Source organism: Chionomys nivalis, chromosome 19 (assembly GCF_950005125.1).
Source record: "Chionomys nivalis chromosome 19, mChiNiv1.1, whole genome shotgun sequence".
In the NCBI taxonomy this organism is placed as follows: Eukaryota; Metazoa; Chordata; class Mammalia; order Rodentia; family Cricetidae; genus Chionomys; species Chionomys nivalis.
Window position 1 is genome coordinate 31,118,780 of NC_080104.1, and position 24,893 is coordinate 31,143,672.

A 24,893-nucleotide genomic window follows, 5' to 3' on the forward strand; every position below is an offset into this window, starting at 1 on the left:
ATGATAGAAAACTCCTGAGTTCCAGCCAGTTCCTTAGACTTGTCTTCACTTCCTAGAAGGCTGGGATGGGAAGGAAGAGGCAAGATGTTGCCCATCATGATGTTACATGCTTGTAATCCCAGCACTCTTGAGGCTGAGGCAGGAAGATCACTGAGCTCCAGGCCAACCTGGCCTACCTAGTGAGTTCCAGGCCAGCCATGGTTACATAAGACCCTGTCTCAAAACACCAATTTCAAAGTAAAATAAAATCTAATAATGATTTCTCCCTGCCCCTCACAGACCTTAATCTGGTACCTCTGGAATCAACCACTGGAGAACGACTCCTTCTTGCAGGTCATCCTCCGGGATGCGGGTTCTAAAAAGAAAGAAAGGTGAGACAGAAAGAGGTAGGAGGAGCCTGGCTCCTTGACCAAAGCAGCAGTGAACCAGGCATCTCACTTCTACCCCATAACTAACTCAGTTTAAGGACTGGCCAGCGCCCGTGCCACACAGTAAGGAAGAATGTAGGGTGGGATTAAAGGAGCACCGAGACCCAGAGATGAAGTTGGTTAGGATACAAACAGCCCAGCAGTAGCTCTGTTTGAAAGTCACAGATCTTGAATGTCCGCCTCATTCCAGCGTCTCTCCGTCAAAGCCCAACTCTAGTACCCAGCCCAGGCTAACATCCCACTAGGAGTGAAGCCATGTCATACCACAGGCCTTTACCAGAACACAGAATCTCATTGGTCCATCTTGGCCAAGTGCCCATCTTTGATCCAGTGAGCTACTAATTTTCTTAGGATTCCCCAAGTGGAGAGGCCCCTGCCCTTCAGTCTTCTGGTGACCGCTCTGCTTACCTGGACTCTTCAGGCTCTGGGGGAAAAAAATCATCCCTAGTACGCAGCCTGGGACACAGGAGGAACCCTCTAGCCTGGCTCAGAATTTCATACCTGCTCCTTGCCTCCCCCAGGTTCATTGGCCTGGCCACTGTACTGCTCAAGCAGCTGGTGAAACGACCCAACGAAGTCCTTTTTGTGAAGAACCTGATCCTGCTCAACCATTCCATGAGGCCCACTGATGTGAGTCAGGCACCCGATACCCAGGCAGGGCAACTTGAGGAGTATGGGCTGCTGGTAGAGCTCAGTGTCTTGCTCCAGGAGCAGCCAAGGGCTCCCCGACAAGAGTCCTTTGTGCCCCCAAAGGGCCCCATCGCACTGCCCTTGCTGTCATCTAGTTCCCCATCCTGCCATCCATCTTCCCTGGAGACAGTTGCTGTGCTGAGCACTGGGATTCAAGACTGAATGAGGGCAGGCAAAAGAAGGGGAAAGCTTTGCAGTAGAGAGAAGGGAAGACTTTGGTGTACCCCGGTTGGAGCCTGCTGCTCTGGTGGAGACCAAAGACAGGTTCACTCCAGGGATTGGTTAGGAACTCACACGTGGCTTTTCTTGGTTGGTCCTATAAGATGGAAGCCTGAGAACCTGAATTCAGTCCCCAGGAGGGGAGGATATTGACTCCCATAGGTTGTCCTCTGACCTCCACGCACCTTGGCACAAACATGCTCCCCTCCCCCACTTACACAAACTAAGTAAAACTCAGGTCAGCTCTCAGCTTGCTATTTATCAAATCCTGGCCATTTGGGGCTGATAGCTATTGCTTGGCTTCTTGGCTTGTTGTTAGAGATGGCAGACCGACTCCCTCCAAGTCTGACACAGGGAAGGAAGGCTGACCTCCTGGGCTGCTTTCTGTGTCTTCTGGGCTGGTGGCTACAGTGAGAACTCTGTTATATGTGATATGGTCATCATCCACGTAGATATAAAGTCTCTCAGAAGGATGAGTTTTCCCACAGGCCTGGAGAGGCAAGTTCCCCAGTAGAAGTACCAAGGATTTGGGGAGGAGGCGGATTCAGGGAGGGCAAGCTGCCTGCGCTACTGGGACAAGGCGAAGGTGAAGACAAAGGCAGGGGTCAGAGATGAAGGGACTTGTGGTGTGTGATGTTGGCTAGGACTTAATTCTAATAATTTAAACAGGTAGTGGGTGTCCGGTGGACAATTCCGAAGGTCTAAAGATGGGTGGTGGGTGAGGAATATTTGGAGGAAGGACGACAGTTAGGAGGCTTGGCAGTTTTCCTAGATCAGAAGACATTAAAATTGCAGTATGGGGGTGGGTAACACCCTAGTTAGCATGGTCCAGGACAGGTCCTGAGTCACACTTCCCTTTTCTCAGCAACCCCTTGGTATTCTGCCATTGATATCATTTTAATTCCGTTATCTTCCAAATCCCCTCCATTGTAACCCATTGCTATCTCTTCACCAGTCTGATGCTCCCGGCAGCAAGCCCTGTCTCATGTCCCCCAGGAGGAGGAGGAGGAGGAGTATTGAATGAACCCAGTTAGATGAGAAAGTCTGGTGCTATAAATTATTAAATATTTCAAGATCTGGCTTTCAACTCCCTGCTTTTGCTTTGTAGTGTACCGTCACCCTACAGGTGGCCCAAATACATGTCCAGGATACTGAGATGACAGGTATGTGTTTCCCTAGGGTGCTACCAAGCATATCTGAATGGGTTCTTTGGGACCTTTGAGACCCAACTCTTAAGGTCTACCAAAAGATTGTGATCAGATAAGGGTCCTTATGAGTTCTATGAACCTTACACTGTTTATTGGCTTGCACCCCATGGTTGGTTCAGGTTATTTTCTTAGACAACCCAGGACCACCTGTCCAGGGTGACACCACCCGTAGTGGGCTGGGCCCTCCCACAGCAACCATTAATCAGGAAGAATTGCCCATAGACTTGCTCACATGCAATCTGACAGGGGACAATCTCTCAATCAAGGTTCTCTCTTCCCAGACGACTCTAGGTTTGTGTTGAGTTGACAAAAAATCTAGTCAGCACAGCCACGAATCTCCCTGTCTCCATTTCTCACCTCTGGACAAGGCTTATCTTAATGGGGAGGGGGCAGAAGGACATAAGGATGGCCATTTCGAAGAGCTCCCGTGTATGAAGAATAGGGTCCAGGAATCCATGCCCGAAAGCCTTCTAAACTGCCAACCCTGGACCTTTTCCTTAGACGATGAAGAACTCCTGAACTCAACCACAAATAAGATGACCCAGCAGAAACTAACAGTTCCCGGTCTCACCATGCACAGGGCTCTGGCTACCAAGCCACAGCACTTTCAGGTGAGAAACTAGAAAGACTGTGTAGCCCCACCTGCTGCTAATGCCCTTTTTCCAGAAAGCAGAACTTCCCATCCTCAGGTTCTCACTGCCCCCGTTTCTTCAGGGACTACTCTGGAGAGACTCTACCTGCGGCTGGAGCCGGACTGCTCCAGTGAGGCTAGGAGGGGTTTGCTGAGCTCTGGAGGCTCTGACAGACCTATGTGCAGGGAATGCAGAGCAGAAGGTACAGGCGCCACCTTTCCAGAGCACTTGCGAGTTGTTGGCAAAGAAAGCCACCTGTGACTTCCGTGAGAATTCAGGAAGCCCAGCCCAGGCCTCACCAAGTTCCCTCGGACCCCCACCACTTGACCTAGCACTTCTACTGTGGGTTTGCCCATTCTCTGACCCTGCATATCCCCAGGAGGTGTGATCCAGCCTTAAGGGCCCCTTTTTCCTGCATCCCGTCCATGGCCAGGTCATGTCACTTGACTGAGCTCTCTTCTCCATCACCTCTTCCCCTCCCTGGCCTGAGCCTCACTGTCCCTTCCTTGGACCCTGTTCTCCTCCTGAAGCCCTGATCAACATAGCTATCCATTCCTTGGTCAATAGTATTTTCAAAGATGGTCATGTCATACATCTGTCTGAAATCCCTAGAGTCAATGCACACCTAGAATCCCAGCTACTCAGAACAGGGTTGGGAGCTGAGGGTGTCGGATCAGGTGTTAGAGACCAGTCTGGGCTACATAGGGAAAAGCTATTTTTAAAAAATTAGCCACAGTGTTTGGGTCCTTATGGTGACTGATCAGGCCCCTTGATAAACCAAGCCTGCATGTTGTTGTTTTTGTTTGGTCTTAGTTTTTTGAGACAGGGTTTTTCTGTGTAGCCTCCTTAGCTGTCCTGGAACTCTCTGTAGACCCAGGCTGGCCTTGAAATCAGAGAGATCTGCCTGCTGCTGCCTCCAAAGTGCTGGAATTAAAGGTGTGCGCCACCACCACATGGCTCCCAAGCCTACTTCTTTTTTCTAATTAATTTTTTTCCATTTATTTTTGTATACCAACTACAGTTTCCCCTCCCTCCTCTCCTCCCATTTCCTCCCCATCTCCCATCTACCCCCTCCCCACCTCCCATCTACCCCCTCCCCACCTCCCATCTACCCCCTCCCCACCTCTCATCTACCCCCTCCCCACCTCCCATCTACCCCCTCCCCACCTCTCATCTACCCCCTCCCCACCTCTCATCTACCCCCTCCCCACCTCTCATCTACCCCCTCCCCACCTCCCATCTACCCCCTCCCCACCTCCCATCTACCCCCTCCCCACCTCTCATCTACCCTCTCCCCACCTCTCATCTACCCCCTCCCCATCCACTCCTCCGTTCAGAAAGGGGCAGGCCTCCCATGGGCATCAGCTCGGTTCTGCCTCAAATTGCTGTAGCAAGCTTAATGTTCAAGTCCTTTCAGCTGGTGTATCTCCTCTGCAGGTTCGGCTGAAGGTGTTTGAAGCCCGTCAGCTCCTGGGCAACAACATCAAGCCGGTAGTGAAGATAAACATTGGAGGCCACCGGCATCTCACGCGGATCAAGATGGGGAACAATCCTTTCTTCAATGAGGTAGGCTGAACAGAGGGCAGAGAGGGCAGGCGAGCCAGTCAGGAGCTGGGTGTTTCCTGGAAGCAGCTGGCAATCTTACTTCCCGAGTGGACTGTCTGCAAGCTACAAGCATTTGTAGAGCACCTGAATGAACACCAGTCCATGTGCCTCTCATCACTGCTAAGACCTGAGAGCATTGCATCAGGCACACAGATGGCGCAGGTACTTGTTCATTTAGCAGGTGACTAGATGAGTAGAGGAAAGATGAAAGCTACAGAGACCAGGTGCTGGGACAGTGGAGAGGCCTCAGAAAAAGGCAACAAAAACGATGAAGGAAAAACTTACCAGAAGCCGGGCGGTGGTGGCGCATGCCTTTAATCCCAGCACTCGGGAGGCAGAGGCAGGCGGATCTCTGTGAGTTTGAGGCCAGCCTGGTCTACAAGAGCTAGTGCCAGGACAGGAACCAAAAGCTACGGAGAAACCCTGTCTCGAAAAATCCAAAAAAAAAAAACAAAAACAAACAAAAAAAAAAACTTACCAGAGGTAGATGGAGAGGATGGAGCAAGATAATTCAAAGGCTTGGAAGCAAGAAGCCACTTTGATTCCCTGCCCCTCCAAACTGTAGATGAAGGGTGTGGTTGGGAGTGTACAATGCAAGAGCTGGAGAGTTGGCTCAGCAATTAAGAGCACTGACTAATCTCCCAGAGGATCTGAGTTCAATTCTCAGTACCCACGTGGCAGCTCACAACTGTCTGTAACTCTAGTTCCAGGGGATCCAACCTCCTCATGCAGGCAAAACACCAATGCATGCAAATATAAATCAGTTTAGGGGAGTGTAGAATCAGATTGGGGTCCCACCGCAGATAGCACTGGAGAACCATGGAGGGCATAAGCAGGAGCGTGACAGGAGAAAGGAGTTCTCACTAACACAGAGAAGGGTGGAGCAGACCGGCAGGGCAATCTAGAAAGAGCTCAAGGCTCAGGTAGCCACCCTGGAGCAGCTGGCTGGGGTTCGAGTGGCTAGGTTCTCTAGGGAGCCCTTTTACTTTGGGCAGAACAGCCCATGGGAGCTGAGGGATCCTCTGATTCTGGAGGAATGTGAGGGTGGTCACAGGCAGAGAGACTCTGAAAAGGGCCCACAGTGAGGGGGGGTCGGGGCCGGCAGTGGAAGAAGCTCATGGTTCTGAAGCTTCAAGTTTCCTAGGCCTTTGGATGAAGTCGGGGAAGAGACTGTCTGCCCCATCTCTCTGTTCCAGATGTTCTTCCAGAATTTTCATGAGGTTCCCGCAAAGTTCTTTGAGGAGAATATCTTAATCCGGGTAAGGAGCCAAAACGGCCTCCAGCTAAATGGGACCATTTTCTTGTCTTGCCTCAGTCCCAGAAAACACTTTGGCCCCAGTGACTGTTTTCAGAGGTGAGGCCATTTGTTTCCTCTGTCTCCAAAGCAGAATCTCCAACTTTCATTCCCCTTGATGGAACAAATAACTCATCCATCCATCCATCCATCCATCCATCCATCCATCCATCCATCCATCCATTCAACCAGTGTTAGAGACTGCCAACTGGCTAAGCTAAGTGCTTAGGTGAACATAGCAGCCAGAGTCTCTCGTTACCAGAGTGACACCCTTGGTTCTCCACCATGAGGGAACCAGCAACCATGGTGAATGAATGTCTATCAAGTGCCTACTAGGTACCAGCATAGGGCTGAGGGTAACTAGGTAGCTGTTCCCCTAGGGCATTTTCATGTTCTTGGGCACAAGACACAATGGGAACAACCAGAACAATCTGTGGTAGAGTCAATTGCAACAGCTTGCTTTGTGCTGACCCAGGACAAGTAAATTGATCTCTCTGATCAATATCTTCGTCACTGAAATGGAACTAAAAATATGGTCTTCACAATGTTCCTCTGAGAACTCCGTAAGAACAATGGCATGCAAGCACTGGTTATTAGGAACCACTCGGTGAGGGGGGTGTGGTGGCCTACACCTGGAACCCCAAAGTGTAAGAGGTGGAGGCAGAAGTATCAAAAGTCCAGGGTCATTATTGGCTGCATGGTGAATTTGAGGCCAGCCTGGGCTACATGAGACGCCAGCTATATCCTTGCTACCTCTTCCACAGAGGGCAGGGGTAGTTGGCATTGTGAATGATAAGATCTTTCTGGAAACTCCTTGCAGGTGGTGGACTCCGCAGCATCGAGATCTAAAGCAGAGATTGGGAGATTCCAAGTAAGCCCCGGATGAAGGAGGAGGCTGGGAAGACTCATAGAAATCCACTCTGGGCTCCAGGACCCAGGATAGGGGAAAGTGCTTGACCTTTCACACAGACCCATACTTGGATTTGCCTACCAACCTGGCGGGGGGTGGGGGGGGGATGCTCAGACAAGTTACTCTCGACCTCTGCTTCCTCAGCTGTGAAATGCTAACAATAACAACCACAATAGTAATGTACACAATCTGCAGGGGACACCGTGAGGGTTAAAGTGTGTCATGTTTAGATAAGGATTGTGTCCCAGTTCGATAGTACTAGGGACACTAGTCAAAGGTCACCCTAGATGTTGAAGAACTCCGCGAAGAGATTGCTGCCTTTGAGGACAGGTGGGGGCAATGATGTTCTTGTGAAGAACTGGCCAAGAAGCCGGGCGGTGGTGGCGCACGCCTTTAATCCCAGCACTCGGGAGGCAGAGGCAGGTGGATCTCTGTGAGTTCGAGACCAGCCTGGTCTACAAGAGCTAGTTCCAGGACAGGCTCCAAAACCACAGAGAAACCCTGTCTCGAAAAACCAAAAAAAAAAATAAATAAATAAAAAAAAGAACTGGCCAAGAATTCACTTTGCCGTTCAAGCTGGCCTCAAACTCATGGCAGTTCTCCTGCCTCAGTTTCCCAGGAAACCATTCCATGCTGCAAGGACAGACATGAGCCACCATGCCCAACTTAGTATTTTTTTATTTATTTTTATTTTGTGTGTATGTGTTTGTGCACACGTGTATGGGTGTGCTTGCATGTGTGTTTGTGGAGGTCAATATCATGCCTAGTTTTTATGTAGGTACTAAGGATTGAACTTGGGTCCTTGTGTTTGTTTAGTAAGTATTTTACTAACTGAGCCATCCCCCGAGACCCAAGATGTTTTATTTTTATGTTATTTATTATTTGTGTGTATGTGTGTGCGTGTGTGTGTGCATGTGTGTGTGTGTGTGCCCGTGCCACAGCACACAAGTCATGGTGCATGTGTAGAGGAGAGAGGACAATTTTTAGAAGCTGTTTCTTTCTACCTTGGGATCTGGTTATTGAACTCAGGATTTTAGACTCACACAGCAAGCACTTTTCAATTGCTGATCCACCTTGCCAGTCCAATACTTCTATTTTTACAGCCAAATGGTGTACCCATGACCAAAAAGCAGAAACTTCTGTTTTGATGACGTCTAGGGATGGGGATGTAGCTCAGAATAAAGGAATTGTTTTGCAGGCACAGTACCCTGGGTCAATCTCCGACACTAGGCATAGAAGAGCAGGAAAGCCATTCTGGTAAAGTCCAATGTGTCAGTTTTGTATGGGCTATACGGGGTGTGTGTGTGTGTGTGTGTGTGTGTGTGTGTGTGTGTGTGTACTGAACCCAGGACCTTGTGTAAGCTAGAAAATTACCCTAGCCCAGCTTAATGCTTTTTTTTTTTTTTTTTTTTGTCTAAGAAGTTTTGCCTACCTAACACAAGAGGGTGGATGAGTTTGAAAGCAGGCTTATGTATAGAATCTTGTTACTGATCAGTGGAACCCGGGCTCTCGCCCTATTCACATGTCCCCTTGTCCTGTTCCACACCACCAGGCTCCAGTCTGAGACCGTTTCCTAGGAGGAAGGAAAGCCACCTATAGTTTCTTTGCCAGCTACCATTTATCATCCTCATCCCCCAGCATGGAGATGCCCTTCCCTACCCAGGGGCAGAGAAGAGTTGAATGTGTATTCCAGATGTTTACGGCATCCCCTCTTAGTAACTGTTAAGCCTTCAGGACATCTCTCAAACTCGGCATCCTCTTCTATAGAGATGACAATGGTCCTGCCAGGATTTTTGTTTTTGTTTTTGTTTTTTTGTTTTTTTGACAGAGTTCAGCTTAAGTCCACACTCAAGCACTAATCTAGTATGCCACTGGGTTAGGTGGAATTACAAATCTTGGTGTTGGCATGTCCTACACAACTTTCCCCCACTAAAACACATGCCTGTGATAATCAACATATCATGAGAAAAGGTTCGTTTTGTTTCAGGGTCATAGATGTTAGTACTGTTGCTTTGGGCCTGTGGTGGCACATTATAGATATAGATATAGATGATTAAATAGATAGATAGATAGATAGATAGATAGATAGATAGATAGAGAGTATGGCTCAGCAAATAGAAATATAAAAGGGAGAGAATGGGTTGCCCAAATTTCCTTCAAAAGAGTGCTCACCAATGATTAAAATCCTCCCAGTATGTCCCAACTCCTAAAGTCTCTACTACCTCCACATAGGAACAGGTTGGGGACTGGGCCTTTAAGGCGTGGTCCAAGCTTACCAGGCATGGTGGCACACACCTTAAATCCCAGCACTCAGGTAGAGGCAGGCAGATCTCTGTGAGTTCGAGGCCAACCTGGTTTACAGAGTGAGTTCCAGGACAGCCAGAGCTACATAGTGAAAACCTGTCTGAAAATAAAAAACAAGCTATAACTAATCTTCAGTTTACTCTTATCTTTTCAGACTGACATTGGGTTTATCTACCATTCTCCAGGTAGGTGACAGTTATTCCAAGTATGTACGCCTTCTGAGAAAAAGTAGGCCAGGAGTCAAAATTCCCCAGAACCCCCAGCAAATGGAGAGAAGATATTACAGGATATGAGTTACTTTCCATGCTTGAAAAGATTTACTCTACTTTATGGAATATTTTATCATAATTTCTACTAATACCATCTTTCTCAGTTCAAGACATTTTGGGGGGCAAAATGCTAAATTGTTATTGAAACTCTAACTTATATTTCTAATGAGTGAAGCCAGGACCAGAAGACCACAGCTTTGTTGTTTTTCAAACCTGTTGTATTGTTTTTCTTGAGGCTGGCTCTTACTATGAAGACCAGGTTAGCCTAGAACTCATAAACCAGCCTCTGCCTCCTGGGATCACAGGCATATGTTTCATACCATGATTTTTAAAAGCATACTTATTTTAATTTATATATACATATATATACATATATATATTGATTAAATGTGTTCTTGGACATTTTCACACACATACACGCACATGCACGTGTAATGCTTGCTGGTTTTTCCTACTCAACTGTCACATACATACAGTTTTGTGATCCACACTGAATTTAACCAGAGCCATCTGTGTGGCCATAGGTTTAGAGCTATCCACTGGAGCCTGGTAGGCTCAGCGGTAGGTGCACAGCTAAAGGCAGTGGCTCTCCATCTCTCAAGTTTATTGACAGACAATAGTTTAGCAGTGAGGGATAGGAACCTATGGCCCCCTCCTCAGTCTGTGACTGATGGTTAATAGGGCCATCCTTGCACAGGCTCAGAGCAGGTGAACACAGCTGCTATGAATTCATGATCAACAAGGGCTGTGTTGTGCCTAGTGGGTGGCAGTTCTCAGCCCATCTCCCTATCTTCGGCCTCTTCCTACCTCTTCCTGCCTCTTTCTGCCTCTTCCTGGTCTTTTGACCTTTAGAAGGAAGATTAGAAGGGTACTGTGTCTTCAGGCTGTGTCCTCGGTGTCGCAGACTCTCAGCATCTTGGCCAGCCCTGGGTCTCTGTATCTACTGGTGTTTTTGTTTTGTTTGCTCTCATTTCTTCGTACTGAGAACGTTCAATAGCCAATTGCAATATTATTGCCAATCATCATCATATCCAACCACATCCTGTACCCTCTATCCATCCTCTCTCTGTTCTCCTTTATCCTGCCCACCCCAGCTCTTGTAACCGCTATTCTACAAGAGATTGAGATTGAAGTGGGGGATCTTACCGTAAGCCGGCCATAACTGAGATACCAGGTTGAGCTCAGATCTAGGGGTGGAGAGCGGCTTGCCTCCAGATGTCTGGCTTCAGGCCTGGTCAGTCACAACGTCAGGATGCCAGGGAGGAAAGGGGATCCCTGTTTCCCAGAGGCACCCATTAGCAGGCTTGTGATTGATTGTACCATCACGGCTTGGTGGCAGAGGAGACTTTTATTCTTCTTTACTATTAGATGAGAGCCAGAATGTGTGAGACATTGCCTGACCTGTTTTCCTGAGAAACAAAGGCTGTTTTCAGGGGAGAGAGAGGGAGGCTGGGGGCCTCTCAGTTTGGCTCTGCCTCCCCAGGTCACACACTCCTGAGGAAATGGTTAGGCCTCTGCCAGCGAAATAAGACCACCAGTGGTGTGCGAGGCTACCTGAAAGTCACCATCTATGCCCTTGGTGTGGGAGATCAGGCACTGGTGAGGCTGCCCCACCCCCAACTCCCCAGGAATATTTCTTACCTGGCTGCTTCCTCGGGTAGCTCTGAGCCTGCCAAGTGGCCATTGGTCTATGTTTCCTGTGTTCAGTGTGTCACCAAGGGGGTTGTCCACTCTCTGTGCATCAAGTGGGATTCTGGGAAAAATCAAAAGTGGGTGAACTTGACTGTGCCCTGCCTCTGATCCTACCCCTGCCCAATTCTCTGCTGTCTCCAGGTAGATCAAAAGCTGCCCTACGAGGCTGACACCCAGGTCCAGATCTTCAAGTCCACAGCAGTCCCAGTCAGCCTGGCGTACTTGCAGTTCTTCATCTACTGTGCAGAGGACCTCCATTTCAGTTAGAGTCCGTGGGCAGGGAGGAGGAAATGGGCACACCTCGGATCTATACCAGATTATTATTTCTTCTTCTTCTTCTTCTTCTTCTTCTTCTTCTTCTTCTTCTTCTTCTTCTTCTTCTTCTTCTTCTTCTTCTTCTTCTTTTTTCCTCCTCCTCCTCCTCCTCCTCCTCCTCCTCCTCCTCCTCCTCCTCCTCCTCCTCCTCCTTCTTTTTAACCAGCCTGAGCCTGACATTTGGAATGGGGGATGAAGTAATACTGAGAATCACAACTGTTTTTTTTTTTTTTCAAGGCAGGGTCTATGTGTAGCCCTGGCTCTCAGGCTGGCCTCAAACTTAGAGATCCACCTGCCTCTGCCTCCCAAGTGCTGGGATTAAAGGTGTGCACCACCACACCTGAGTACAATTGTTTCTTAAATTTCCCCTAGATACCTTTTCAAGGCTCCAGGCCATTGACCTGGTGCTGGAGTCCATATGCAGGTTTAGGCTTCTGTAAGACATTCTGTATGTACACACACACACACACAGAGAGAGAGAGAGAGAGAGAGAGAGAGAGAGAGAGAGAGAGAGAGAGAGAGAGAGAGAGAGAGAGAGAGAGGAGAGAGAGAGAGAGAGAGAGAAGCATATATGTACACTGGGACAGTCTGCCCAGAGGGAAACCAAGCTAAATTGGGAGGGAGGGTAAAGAGTTGTTCAGCTCCTCCATTTCTGCTTCCTGATGTCTCAAAAAAAAAAAAGATGCATCTGTCTCAGAAGTCCTTATAACCTCCTGTCCTAGGGAAGCACCACCACTCAGCCGCTCCTCCTGCCTTGGAGGTGGAACTAATTGGGGACAAGGTAGGTACAGAAAGGGTTTGAGACCTAGGGTAAGCAGCAGATAGGAAGAGAGAGGACTGGAGAGCAGGACCTGGGTCTGAGTCCAGCCTGGGCTATGTATAGTGAGTTCCAGGCTAGTCAGGGCTACACAGTGATACTCTATCTCAAAATCAAATAAAAATGTATGCTAGCCAGGCAAGGTAGGACAGAAGGACCAGGAGTTAGAGCTAGCCTTGACTACATGAGACATGTTTCTGTTTTAAAAGGGAGGAGAGGGCTTGCTATTGCCATCAACCATATTTTTGGCCATATTTCTATTGAAACTGATCTAACAAAAACTTTGTATATGCCTCATGTCAGAAAGTTGGCAGTCCTATTTGGGAGGTGGGAAGATCACTGCTAATTCTTCTAGAGGACCTGGGTTTAATCACCAGCATCAGCCAGGTAGCTCGCAACCATCTCAAACTCCAGTTCCAGGGGAGCTGATGCCCTTTCTGGGTCTCCTCAGGCGCCAGGCATCATGGGATGCACAGACATACATGCAAGCAAAACATACACATAAATAAGTAAATTTAAAAAATAAAACTCCAAACCAAAACCAAAAAAGAAATTGAGGTGTTGCTCAGTGGGAGAGTGTTTACCTAGCATGCGTGATACTGGGTTTTCAATCCCCAGCACAGCCAGAAAGAAAGGGGGGAGGCAGGCACTTTAGGATGGTCAAGAGGAAGAAGCTGAGGCTGTGGAGAAAGTATCGTTGAAAGATAACTTTAGGACAAGGGTTGGGAGTTAGCCCATTTACCTGCTCTACTGCAGAAAGTGTTTCCCTGTGGACTGGACAGGGAGGTGGGAAAGGAAAGCCAGCAGCAGAAGGGAATAGGCTGACACTGAGTCTCGGGATGCTCTCAGCTCAGGACATATCCGCAGAGCCAGAACGACAGCCCAATATGGAACCAAATCCTCACCTTCCAGATTCAGGTATGGCTGCTCCATCACATCCTTATTCCCCTTCCTCAAATTCAAAAGGGAAATTCTGGGGTTAGTGTTGGTGTGGATAGAGGCTAGGGCCACTGAGCTCTGCCTGGTAGGAAACATGGGGAAGCCCAGGATATGCTACTCAATCCAGCAGAGAACAACCTAATTCTAATTAGTACAACCTAATTCTAGAAATTTAGATGTGCCCTTTCACCCACATTAAAAAAGAAAACAGGCATGGGCTGGAGAGACGGCTCAGTGGTTAAGAGCACATGTTGCTCTTGCAGAGGACCTGGGCTCAGTCTCCAGCACCTGCATGGCACTTGTGTATGTGTGCGTGGGCATGGGTGTGCCAGGGTGAAGGTGTGGTGGTCAAACAACAACTTGAGGGACTTGGCTCTTTACTCACAAAGAGGATCCAAGAGGCTGAACTTAGGGGGTTGGATGTGCACAGTCACCCCCTCCACCACTGAGCCTTCTCACCAGCCCCGGCCCTGAAGTATAAATACACAGGGGTCTGTGTTAATATCAAGACTACAAAATGGACTAGAGAGATGGCTCTATGGTTAAGAACTCCTGTCAGTATTGGAGAGGACCCAGGTTCAGTTCCCAATACCTATGTGGAGGCTCACAACAATTGGTAACTTCAGTTCCAGGAGATGCAATGCCCTCTTCTGACCTCCATGGACACTAGACACACATGTGGTATACTTACACAGACACAGGTAAACGCTCATACACACAAAATAAATCTTAAAAACAAAATGAAGCCGGGCGGTGGTGGCGCACGCCTTTAATCCCAGCACTCGGGAGGCAGAGGCAGGCGGATCTCTGTGAGTTCGAGACCAGCCTGGTCTACAAGAGCTAGTTCCAGGACAGGCTCCAAAACCACAGAGAAACCCTGTCTCAAAAAAAAAAAACAAAACAAACAACAACAAAAAAATGAATACAAAGCAGTATGTTATCTCAGGGTCTTGCCAGCCATTCTTATAAGTGGGAAGCCTGAGCCAGGCAATGATGACGTGAGCCAGGCAATGGTGGCGTGTGCCTGTAATCCCAGCACTCGGGAGGCAGAGGCAGGCAGATCTCTGTGAGTTCGAGGCCAGACGGCGGTCTACAACGTGAGTTCAAGGACAGTCAGAGCTACACAGAGAAACCCTGTCTCTGAAAAATAAAATAAGTGGGAAACCTGGAAACCAAAAGTACTCCAGCACAGTGACAAATTTGGTTTGCTGGGGATCAAATAGGAACTGAGGCAGACTTTCCCAACTGCTTGTACGGTCCCCCCAAAGACCACACACTGTGCCCCCTTGCCTTCCTTTGCAGCTTCCCTGCCTCTCTACCTACATCAAGTTCAGAGTAGTGGACTGGTGAGCACATGGGATAGAGGAAGACCCACGCCCCCGGGAGGAGGAGGCCGAGCTGAGCCAGGGGCTCAGCCTGCAGTGTGTCTTTCAGCTCCAAACATGATTGCTGGGACGAGATTGGGTCTGCCAGCTTGTGCCTCAACCAGATCTCATCCACTGGAGAGGAGATCCAAGGCAAGCAAAGCCTGGGACCCCTCCCTGGGCACCGCTCCCACCTGAGTCCCCGAGTGCTCTCATTCCCTCTCTCCTTCCAGGAATGTATTCTGGCTTCCTGCCCTGCTTTGGCCCCAGCTTCCTGACTCTCCGTGGGGGTAAAAGGGCCCGTTTTAGAACCCCAGAGGAAGGCACTGTAAGTGTTCCCTGACAACTTTGGGGGACAGCAGAGGAAAAGTTGACTGTGTGTGAAGTACTAGAGGCTTGGAAATGTCCAGGGAGGACTCTGTCAGGCCTCTGTCCATCTCCTACTAGGAAAGGATGGACATGGGTACAGAAATAACCATAATATATACAAGGGTGGGCTGGAGAGATGGCCCCGAGGTTAAGAGCACTGGCTGCTCTTCCAGGGGCTCTGAGTTCAATTTCCAGCAACCACATAGTGACTTACAACCATCTATAATGAGATCTTGGTGTCCTCTTCTCTCCTGGCGTGCAGGCATACATGCAGAGAGAACACTGTAAAAAAAAAAAAAAATATATATATATATATATATATATATATATATATATATACACACACACACACACACACATGTGTGTGTGTCCTAATATAATATATACCTAAATTATAAGGGTCCTAATGCCTGATACCAGAAAAGGACAAATGGGGTGCTCTAGATGGTCACTGAGGTAGGGCTCTTAAGATGAAACCTTGGTAAGGTTTCCCACAGGTAAGGAAGACACACTGGGTAAAAAAAAAAAAAGTGCATGGTTGCTCAAGACTGTTGATTACCCAGGCGGTGGTAGCTCACACCTTTAATCTTAGCACTCAGAAGGCAGAGGCAGGTGGATCTCTGAGTTCGAGGCCAGCCTGGTCTACAAGAGCTAATTCTAGGACAGGCTCCAAAGTTACAGAGAAACCCTGTCTCGAAAACAAACAAACAAACAAACAAACAAAAAACCAAAAAAGACTGTTGATTAACGATGGAAACCCAACTCAGATTACCTTAGTCAAGAATGGGAGCACTCAGGAGGTTAGTACAAGAAGATCATGAGTTTGAAACTAGCTAGGCTACATAGCAGTTCCTTCTCAAAAAAAAAAAAAAAAGATGGGGGCTTGGAAGATGGTCAAAGCAGTACGGATGCTTACTAACACACTAGATGGCCCTGGAACCCACAGAGTGGAAGGGAAGAGCTGACTCTCGCGAAAGTGGTCCTCTGACCTCCACTCTTCATGCCATAGCACACCCCACCCCTCAACACTTAAGTAAAAATAAAATTAAATAAATAAAAGGAAAAAGGTGTGGGAGCTTAATGAGGCTGTCAGGGAGTTTGTGAGGAGCCCTTCACTGTCACAATCTCTGCCCCCCACTTCAATGCCACTCTATAGGTGACTTCTCAGCTGTTGTATCTTGCCACAGTCAGTTCTTGCTGGGAATCTGCCCACAGGACCAGGGAAACACTCTGGTTGGCCTCCTTTGGCCTTCTGTGATAGAGCAATCACTTTCAGCAAGGAGGCAGAGCATAGCTTGATTAGCCAGGTTGGGAACATTCACTCTGGTGATTGCCCTCCCTCCCCTCCAAGCCCTAGGCATGTGTGGAGTTCAAAATCCTTCAGGTCAGCTTGTCAGGCAAAGTGCATGAAGAAGAAATAGCGGGTGGGAAGAATGCAGAAGCAGGGTCAGGACCCAGAGACATCTTGGTTACCTGGAACTTTCTAGTGGCTGGAGTCATCCCCAAACAGACTGTCACTGGATAGTCCTGCCTTTGCTGTGTGGGCTCCAGGATTTGCTTATTCTTTCTTTTCTCTAGTGTATCCTCGATGCTGTTAAGGATGGTTTAACTTATCAAGGCCGAATCTTCGTGGAGATAATCACCCAGCTGAAGTCTCAGCAAGACTCTGTGATAAAGGATCTGTCACGGGAAGTGACCCAGATAGAGGTAATCACAGGAAACAGGTAACCCAGGAAAAACAACGCAGTTTCTCTGCATCCCCCGATCTACTGTGAAGCTGGTCCCAACACTGCAGGGAGCATTGGCCACCAATTTGCTGGCAGTATAAGGATGCTTGATCAGTATTCCCCAAGCTCCTTCCGGGGTTTTCATGCTGAGCGAAATCCCTAGTGGTCACAGATCCTATAAACACAGGGCTTCAGCTTTGGAAACCTGTTCTCTAAGAAGGAAGAAGTCTCATCCACATTCTTATTCCTCGGAGTTTTGTAAGAGAATTGAAAGAATTTGGATTTCTTCTTAAAGCCATTGGAGATCCCCTGACCAGGAGGAGCAGAGCAGTGGTTTTCAACCTGTGGGTCGCAATCCCTTTGGGGGCCCGAACAACCCCTTTCACAGGGGTCGCCAAAAACCACTGGAAAACAGATATTTACATTAGGTTCATAAAAGTAGAAAAATTACAGTTATGAAGTAGCAATGAAAGTAATTTTATGGTTGGGGGTCGCCACGGCATGAGGAACTGCATTAGAGGGTCACAGGATTAAGAAGGTTGAGAACCACTGGAGTAGAGGAACAAAATGAACAACAGATCAAAGGGGAACAAGCTGAGGCGGCTCGGTCAATAGAGATAAGGATCCAGTCTCAGCACAGACAGTAGGAGGAGAGAAGGCAGGGTCCAGAGACCCCTGGGAAAAAAGACAAAAGTGAGATGACAGATCCCATCTCTGGTATGTGCTTGAGAGATGTACACATATCTCAGCCTGGAAGCTGCTAGCCACAAAGGTATGGGACAAGGACACCATGACTGAATCTGTGGTCCTAGAAACAATGGCCCAGGGAAAGTAGGTGAACCGAAAGGAGATGAGGGTTGAGGATGGAGCCTATCATGGCACCATGGCCAGGGTAGGAGGAGAGGAAAAGAGATCAGAGATCCTGAGTGTGTGTGTGTGTGTGTGTGTGTGTGAGAGAGAGAGAGAGAGAGAGAGAGAGAGAGAGAGAGAGAGAGAGAAAGAGTTCCTATCATGGCACCATGGCCAGGGTAGGAGGAGAGGAAAAGAGATCAGAGATCCTGAGTGTGTGTGTGTGTGTGTGTGTGTGTGTGTGAGAGAGAGAGAGAGAGAGAGAGAGAGAGAGAGAGAGAGAGAGAGAGAGAGAGAAAGAGTTCCTATCTTAATCCTATCACCCAGAAAACGAAAGCAAGAGAACTGCCATAAATCCAATGCCAGCCTGGGCTATTTCTCTAGGACTAGCTGGTTTTTTTGTTTGTTTTGTTTTGTTGGTGGTGCACACCTTTAATCTTATTTAATCTCAGCATTTGGAAGGCTAAAGCAGGCAGATCTTTGTGAATTCAAGGCTAACCTGGTCTACATAGTGAGTTCCAGGCCAGTCAGAACTACACAGTGAATCCTTGTCTCAATTTTAAAAAATGGTTCCTAGTTTTGTATTTAACATATTTTCTACCTGGTCTTTTTAAAAAATTGTTTTTATTGAGCTATATATTTTTCTCCACTCCCCTCCCTTCTTTTCCCCTCCCCTTCTACCCTCTCCCATGATCCCCATGTTCCCAATTTACTCAGGAGATCTTATCATTCTGGAAGTAGCTCTTATAGACCATGCTAGCCTCAAACTCACAGAGATCCGCCTGCCTCTGCTTCCTGAGGGCTAGGGTTAAAGGCTTATAACACCACTGTGTGGCTGAGACTGTTGAAAGAAAGAAAGAAAGAAAGAAAGAAAGAAAGAAAGAAAGAAAGAAAGAAGAAAGAAAAGAAAAGAAAAAAGGGAGGGAGGGAGGGAGGGAGGAAAAAGGGGAGAAAGGAAGGGAAGAAAGGAAGAAAGAAAGCAGGGAAGAGAAGGAGAAAGAAAGAAGGGAAGAAAAAGAGAAAGGAGAATGGGAGGGAAAGGAAAGGTAAGAGAGAAGGAATACAGGGGAAGCTAGAAATAGGGCAGATGTTAGCAACAGAAATGAGCAGCTGTTGTAGTGTACAGAGGACCCAGGCAGGAGGGTGGCATAGTGGAAATAGACATTAGGGAGCAGTTGACAGTTGAGACAGAAGTGGAAAGGGGTAGCCTTTCTGGAAAAGGGAGGGGTACTGGCTGAGAGCCACTGAGGCTGGGCTCTCTCTTTCTCTCCTCTGTGTTTGTGTGTGTGTGTGTGCACGCAAGTATATGTGTTTGAACTCTACTTGTTCCAACTCAGTGCCAACCTTAACCACAAAAAAAAAAAGACCCTCCTGCCCGGTTTCAGAAAGAGAAGGATGATCCAGCTGGGTGGGGTAGGCCAAATGATGGGGATACTTTGAGCAACCAACCGCACTTGATTAGCCAGTGCAAGACTTCAGTAATGATCTGCTTCATCCCAAAGTAGAACACAGAACACATTAAGAAAAAAAAAAAAAAACCCCAGATACTCAGATACTTGTCTTCTTGTCCCTGCCTGTCAAGATAACCATAGTCATCCCTTAGGTACTGAGGATGTGTGTGTGTGTGGTTATTGTTTTAGAGACAGCAGTATCGCCAAAAGTATGGGCTGTGCGTCATTTTCCTTTCCTGTACTATGATGCCTAAATTCAAGGATCTGATCCAGTTCGAGGTCAGCATGGGCCACTATGGAAACAAGATGGATCCTACCTACAAGCCTCTTGTGTCAACCACACAGCACAGTCCGGTGATATATGACGGTAATAGCCAGAGTCAAGCAAAAAATGAAGCTTCCCATGTGCACGCTGGGCGCTGCCAAGGGAATTAGCTCATAGAACATTCGTAAACATCCCTGGTGGTTGTCTTTCGGCAGGGTCTCATGGTCCCCCTCCCTCAGGCTGCCAAGTGCTAGGATGTCAGGCATGACCACATCTGGTCATTGGTACACACTTCACACACGATAACGATGGAGTTCAGGATAGTGAAGTCACTTGCCAGACATTGCATAGTTAGAAGATGATGACCTCATGATAGAAAACCATCAGCCATCCAATTATCTGCTATTCATCTCTCTATGCTTTATCCGCTACTCCATTTATTTAACTGTAGTCATTTCTCTGTGTGTGTGTGCACGTGTATAAGCTTGTGCGTGCACTTGCAGAGGCCAAAGTTGGGTGCTGGATGTCCTGCTTTATCCCCCTCTATCTTGCTCTCTTTTGAGATCAAGCCTCTTACTGAACCTGTGACCAGCAATCCTTAGTAGCCTTCCTGTCTCCACCATCCACAGTATTAGGGTTACAGCCCTACGTGGCCACAACCTGCTTTTCACATAGGCGACGATATCTGAACTCAGATATTCATATGTGTGCAGCTCTTAGCCATGGAGCCATCTCTCCGGGCCTCAACCCACTTATTGAACCATTCAACATTCACCTATCCATTCCCCCCAGATGCTCAATCCATTGCCCCCCCCCCATGTGAATTAATTAGGCACCTTATCTTTCCACTATAGTCCCTGGGCCAACAGCATCAGCATGTTAGAAAGGCAGGTTCTTGGGATGGAGAGATGGCTCAGTGGTTAAGAGCATTGCCTGCTCTTCCAAAGGTCCTGAGTTCAATTACTGGCAACCACATGGTGGCTCACAACCATCTGTAATGATGTCTGGCGCCCTCTTCTGGCCTGCAGACATGCACACAGACAGAATATTGTATACATAATAAATAAATAAATATTAAAAAAAAAAAGAAAGGCAGGTTCTTGATCCCACTCCAGACCTATAAAAATCAGAACGATCTATGAGGAGGACCAGACAGACTGTTCAGGCCTGTAGGTGGATTCCTGCTAAAATTCGAGAGTCCCTGACACTGTCTCCCCTTCCCCTTCGTCAGCTTCACCATCTCATGGCCCATTGAGATGCTTTCTCTGGGCCCCACTTCCCTACCTACTCTCTTAAATGAAAGCTTTGTTGAGATGTGATTCCCAGAACATGTAATTTGCCCTTTTGAAGCATGCAATCCCATGGATTTTAGGATTTTCACAGTTATGCAACCGTGACCACAATCCATTTTAGAATGCTTTCCTCTCTCCCCAAAGACACCCCAGGCCCGGGCGTCAGCTCTCCTTGTTGCTCTCTCACCTCCACAGCTGTAGACAACCACTAAGCTACTTTAAGTTCCAAGACATCTTCCTAGTCTGACATTTCACACACGTGGGGTGGTACGATACATGGTCCTTTGTGACCAACTGGCTCCTTTCAGTTCACATAACATTTCTGCTGATTTTATGTTGAAAGGTATGTATGCAAAAGGTATCTAAGATGTATACACACAGCTTAAAGGAGGAGAAAATGAGTTCTCCCAAACTCGTCACACAGAAGGCTGCTAATGCCTTAAATGGTCCCTTCGTCTGCGAACTAACTATGCCTTTGGCTTCCCTTCTCATTTTTATCCTCTGTGTATGGAGCCCACGAGCAGCATGCACTTTTTCTGTTGTGTCTGAGAGGACCCCATCCATCCATGTGCATCTGCCTTATGCCTTCTGCCCCACATGACTAGACTCTGGGTAGCTATAGCTTATTTTCCGAATGTACCCCACTGCATGACCAGACCACAAATTACGTAGTGTATATAGATAAGCTGGGTGGTATAATAACTTGGTGAGCATTCTCATACATGTCTTCTGGTCACAAGGACAGGGGTTCCTCTAAATTATATACCTAGGGGTGGGAGAGAGTCTCAGAGCAATAGTGATTATACCAAATTACATTCCCAACAGCAATGGGATGAGAATTCCTTCTGTGCTCCGTTCTCACCAGTACTTAGTGTTGCCAGCCTTTTAATTGTTGCCGTGCTATTGGATGTGAAAAACGGTCTCCCATGACCAAAATGCGCTTTTTCTCATAATAAATGAAGGTTGAGCACCTGTGTATACACACCTTTTCCCCTTGTCCTGTTCCTCCTTTTTTCCGGTATATAATCATTTGGCTGTGTCTTTCTTATTGATTTGTACATTAAGTCTCTTTTCAGATCATTCACCTTAAAATATCAAAGATCAGTTACCACTTTTGTTTTGTTGTTTGAGACAGGGTCTCTAGTGGCCCAGGCTGTCCTCAAACTCACTACTAACAGACAATGACCTTGACTTTCTGATCTTCCTTACTCCACTTCCCAACTGTTAGGATCACACTCCTGCAGCACCATGCCTGTTTTTATGTGGTGCTGATGATCAGACCTGGGCGTCCTGAATGTTAGGCTAATATTTGACCAACTGAGCTATGCCACTAGCTCCTCCACATATCTTTCTTTAGGGAAATGACTGTTGAAGTCTTTGGCGTATTGGATTTTTATAACCTTTATTTATTTGTGTGTGCACTCACACATGTGAGTGTGTGGATGTGGGTATGCACGTGGAGCTTAGAAACAACACGCAGGAGTTGGTTCTCTCCTTCCACCATGTAGGTCCTGGGGCTCACACTCAGGCTGTCAGGTGGGAAGTGTCTTTATGGAAGATGTATTTTAGAGGTCGGGTTTCCTAGGGGTTTGTGTTATTGCTTGGGTTCTCTTTTTGAGGGGGGCAACCTTGAACTCAAGATCCTCCTGCCTAAACGATACATCAGCTTCTCTCTCCACATTTCAAATAATTGATTAGATTAGGTGGCAAAGCATCCTGCTGACCCATCCACAGGCCTTGACTTAATTTTGTTGCTGCTCTGTTTTGTTTTGAGACAAGGTTTCTCTGTGTATTCTTGGCTGCCCTGGGACTCTCTCTGTAGACCAGCCTCAGACTCAAAGAGATCCACCTGCCTCCCAAGTGCTGGGATTAAAGGTGCACACCACCTAATTTCTGCATGTAATGTGAGGAAGGAGTTGAAATTCTTTCCTTCTATATAGCCGACTCAACACTATCTGCTAAGAAACATTTGATTTCTGCATTGAACTACCTTGGCACTGTACCTAGTGATCAGTTAGCCATGTATTGTAGTCCTTTTCTAAAATGTCTATTCTGTCCCCTCCCCTTCTTAAATTTTGGTTTTGTTTTAATTGCATGTGTGTGTGTGTGTGTGTGTGAGAGAGAGAGAGAGAGAGAGAGAGAGAGAGAGAGAGAGAGTTCAGGTGACTATGAAGTCGGAAGAGGGCATCAGATCCTCTGGGGCTGGAGCTGCTGTGGCCATCTGACGTGGGTGCTGGGAATCAAACTCAGGTCTCTGGAAGAGCAGGAAGTGCTCCTAATACTGAGCTATTTCTCTAGTCCTCATTATCTTTTGAAGTGCCAAGAGATTCAATGTGGATCAAATATAGTTTATTTTTTCTCCACCATGTGATTTGAAAGAAAATGCCCCCCCAAAGGGAAGAGGCACTATTAGGAGGTGTAGCTTTGTTGGAGTGGGTGTGGCCTAGTTGGAGGAAGTGTGTCATTGTGAAAGAGGGCTTTGAGGATTCACATATGCTCAAGCCACACCCAATGTGTCTCAGTTCACTTCCTATTGCCTTTAAGATATAGAACTCTCAGCTCCTTCTCCGGTATCATGTCTGCCTTCAGGCTGTCCTGTCCTGCCATGATAATAATGAACTAAATCTCTGAAACTGTAAGCCACCCTAAGACACACAGTGTCACATCTCAAGAACTCGACCTTACTGATGGATATGAAATTTTTTCTTCCTATTTTTTCTTCAAACATTGTTAAGTTTGGTTCTTGCATTTAGTTCTATGACTCATTTTGAACCAGTCTGTGTGAATATTTGTGATAAAGCATGCAGCTGTGCTTGTCTTTTCCCTCCAGGGCCTCCGGGTACCGGTCTCACAAGCCCCTTGCTCCTCTTTTAGCTATCGCTTTCTTCCTCATCCTTTTATGACTCTGTCTTCCCATTTCATTTTGATCACTTGAGAAATTCTTGTACTCAGTTTTATGTCCCTCACTGAATTGTCTGCAAGGTAAATGAAACCCTGGGACTTCCCCTGTTGCCTTTCTGGGGTGTTTTTGTGTCTCGTGGCCTGCTGGCTGAGTTCTGTCGGCTCACATTTCCTCTTCTGCTCCTGCCTTCCTTCAGGGAGTGTGTTTTTGCTGGCCTCCCATCAAGCCTTGCTTCCCGCTTCCCCGCAGGTGCCTTCTGCCGTCTTCACTCCTTGGTGCTTCAACGGAGGCCAAGTAACTTTTGGCAGTCCTTATGTGTATTTTGAGTCTGCAGATTTTCTCTGACTCCCTGTTTGCTGGAACTGGACTTTCTTTCTTTCTTGTTGCTGTTGGAAGCTCTCCAAGAATGGAAGAAGACAGTTGCCATCTTGGATCCTGGGTTCTCACTCAGAACCTCACTCACAGATCTCTTTGTATTCATTATGCAGCCCATTCTTTTGGTACCTGAGTCTGAAACTGGTGCCTTCCAGCAATCCCAGAAAAATTTTAAAGATGTTTCTCTTTGTAAATTGTCCTTTCTAGTTTTCTCTTCTGTTTCCTTCTGGAAGAATTCTGTGCTTGTATACCATCTCATTCTACGCCCACCCCATCCCTATTTTTAAATCTCTTGTCCATATTTTTCTAGACTACATCTAGAAGCTTCTGAATCCTCTCAGAAAGGCCGTAGGGTAACCACTCCGTTTTAAAGGGCTTGGCAGTGCCTCCCCTCCCCCACTTTGTTCTCGGCAGCACTTTCTACCACTCCGCACACTGTATTGTACACACCGATTTTGTCCTCACTATCTGTCTTTGTGTGTGTGATACAAATGATAAATTATATTTTTATAATAAGTATTCTCATAGTCAGTGAATCCAAAGCCAACCATAGCCCCTGGGACTGAAAAACAGCTGGTGGCTTCCTCCTCCATGGTGCTCACCAGGGCATCGCTATTTTTCAGTTTAAGTAAAGGTTTGAGTGAAGGGTGATTGCTCATGGAAGTGCCACACAAACCAAAGTATGAGTTCAGTGACCAACCCCGCTGCAAATACAGCAAATAACAGCACTCAGATCAGGAAGTAGAATACTCACACCCTAGGGGCCTGTGCCTCTTACCCCCACCCACGGTAGGCAATTACATTCCTAACCTTCATCTCATGATATGAATTAAAGAACACATAGTGTATGTATTTGTTTTCATCTCTACCTTCTTTGTTCATTAGTTTGGGAAATGTGTCCACAGATCATTATATTCTTGAACATAGCTGTGGCTTGCTTACTTATTCTTACTTCCATGGAGTTAGTATTCCATTGT

General features: G+C 47.2%; 1 protein-coding gene across 1 annotated transcript in view; it reads left to right on the forward strand.

Moving 5' to 3' along the window:
• Nucleotides 1–24,893, forward strand: part of Fer1l5 (fer-1 like family member 5) — a 51,818-nt gene that overhangs the window by 4,146 nt on the left and 22,779 nt on the right. Inside the window, exons 3-19 of the mRNA XM_057751457.1 lie at nt 280–371; nt 950–1,058; nt 2,446–2,500; nt 3,047–3,156; nt 4,615–4,743; nt 5,979–6,041; nt 6,897–6,947; nt 9,445–9,475; nt 11,043–11,158; nt 11,393–11,513; nt 12,289–12,347; nt 13,233–13,301; nt 14,625–14,668; nt 14,757–14,839; nt 14,920–15,014; nt 16,634–16,762; nt 19,272–19,449. Coding sequence (XP_057607440.1) covers nt 280–371; nt 950–1,058; nt 2,446–2,500; nt 3,047–3,156; nt 4,615–4,743; nt 5,979–6,041; nt 6,897–6,947; nt 9,445–9,475; nt 11,043–11,158; nt 11,393–11,513; nt 12,289–12,347; nt 13,233–13,301; nt 14,625–14,668; nt 14,757–14,839; nt 14,920–15,014; nt 16,634–16,762; nt 19,272–19,449 — 1,534 coding nt within the window. The remainder of the gene's footprint in view (nt 1–279; nt 372–949; nt 1,059–2,445; nt 2,501–3,046; nt 3,157–4,614; nt 4,744–5,978; nt 6,042–6,896; nt 6,948–9,444; nt 9,476–11,042; nt 11,159–11,392; nt 11,514–12,288; nt 12,348–13,232; nt 13,302–14,624; nt 14,669–14,756; nt 14,840–14,919; nt 15,015–16,633; nt 16,763–19,271; nt 19,450–24,893) is intronic.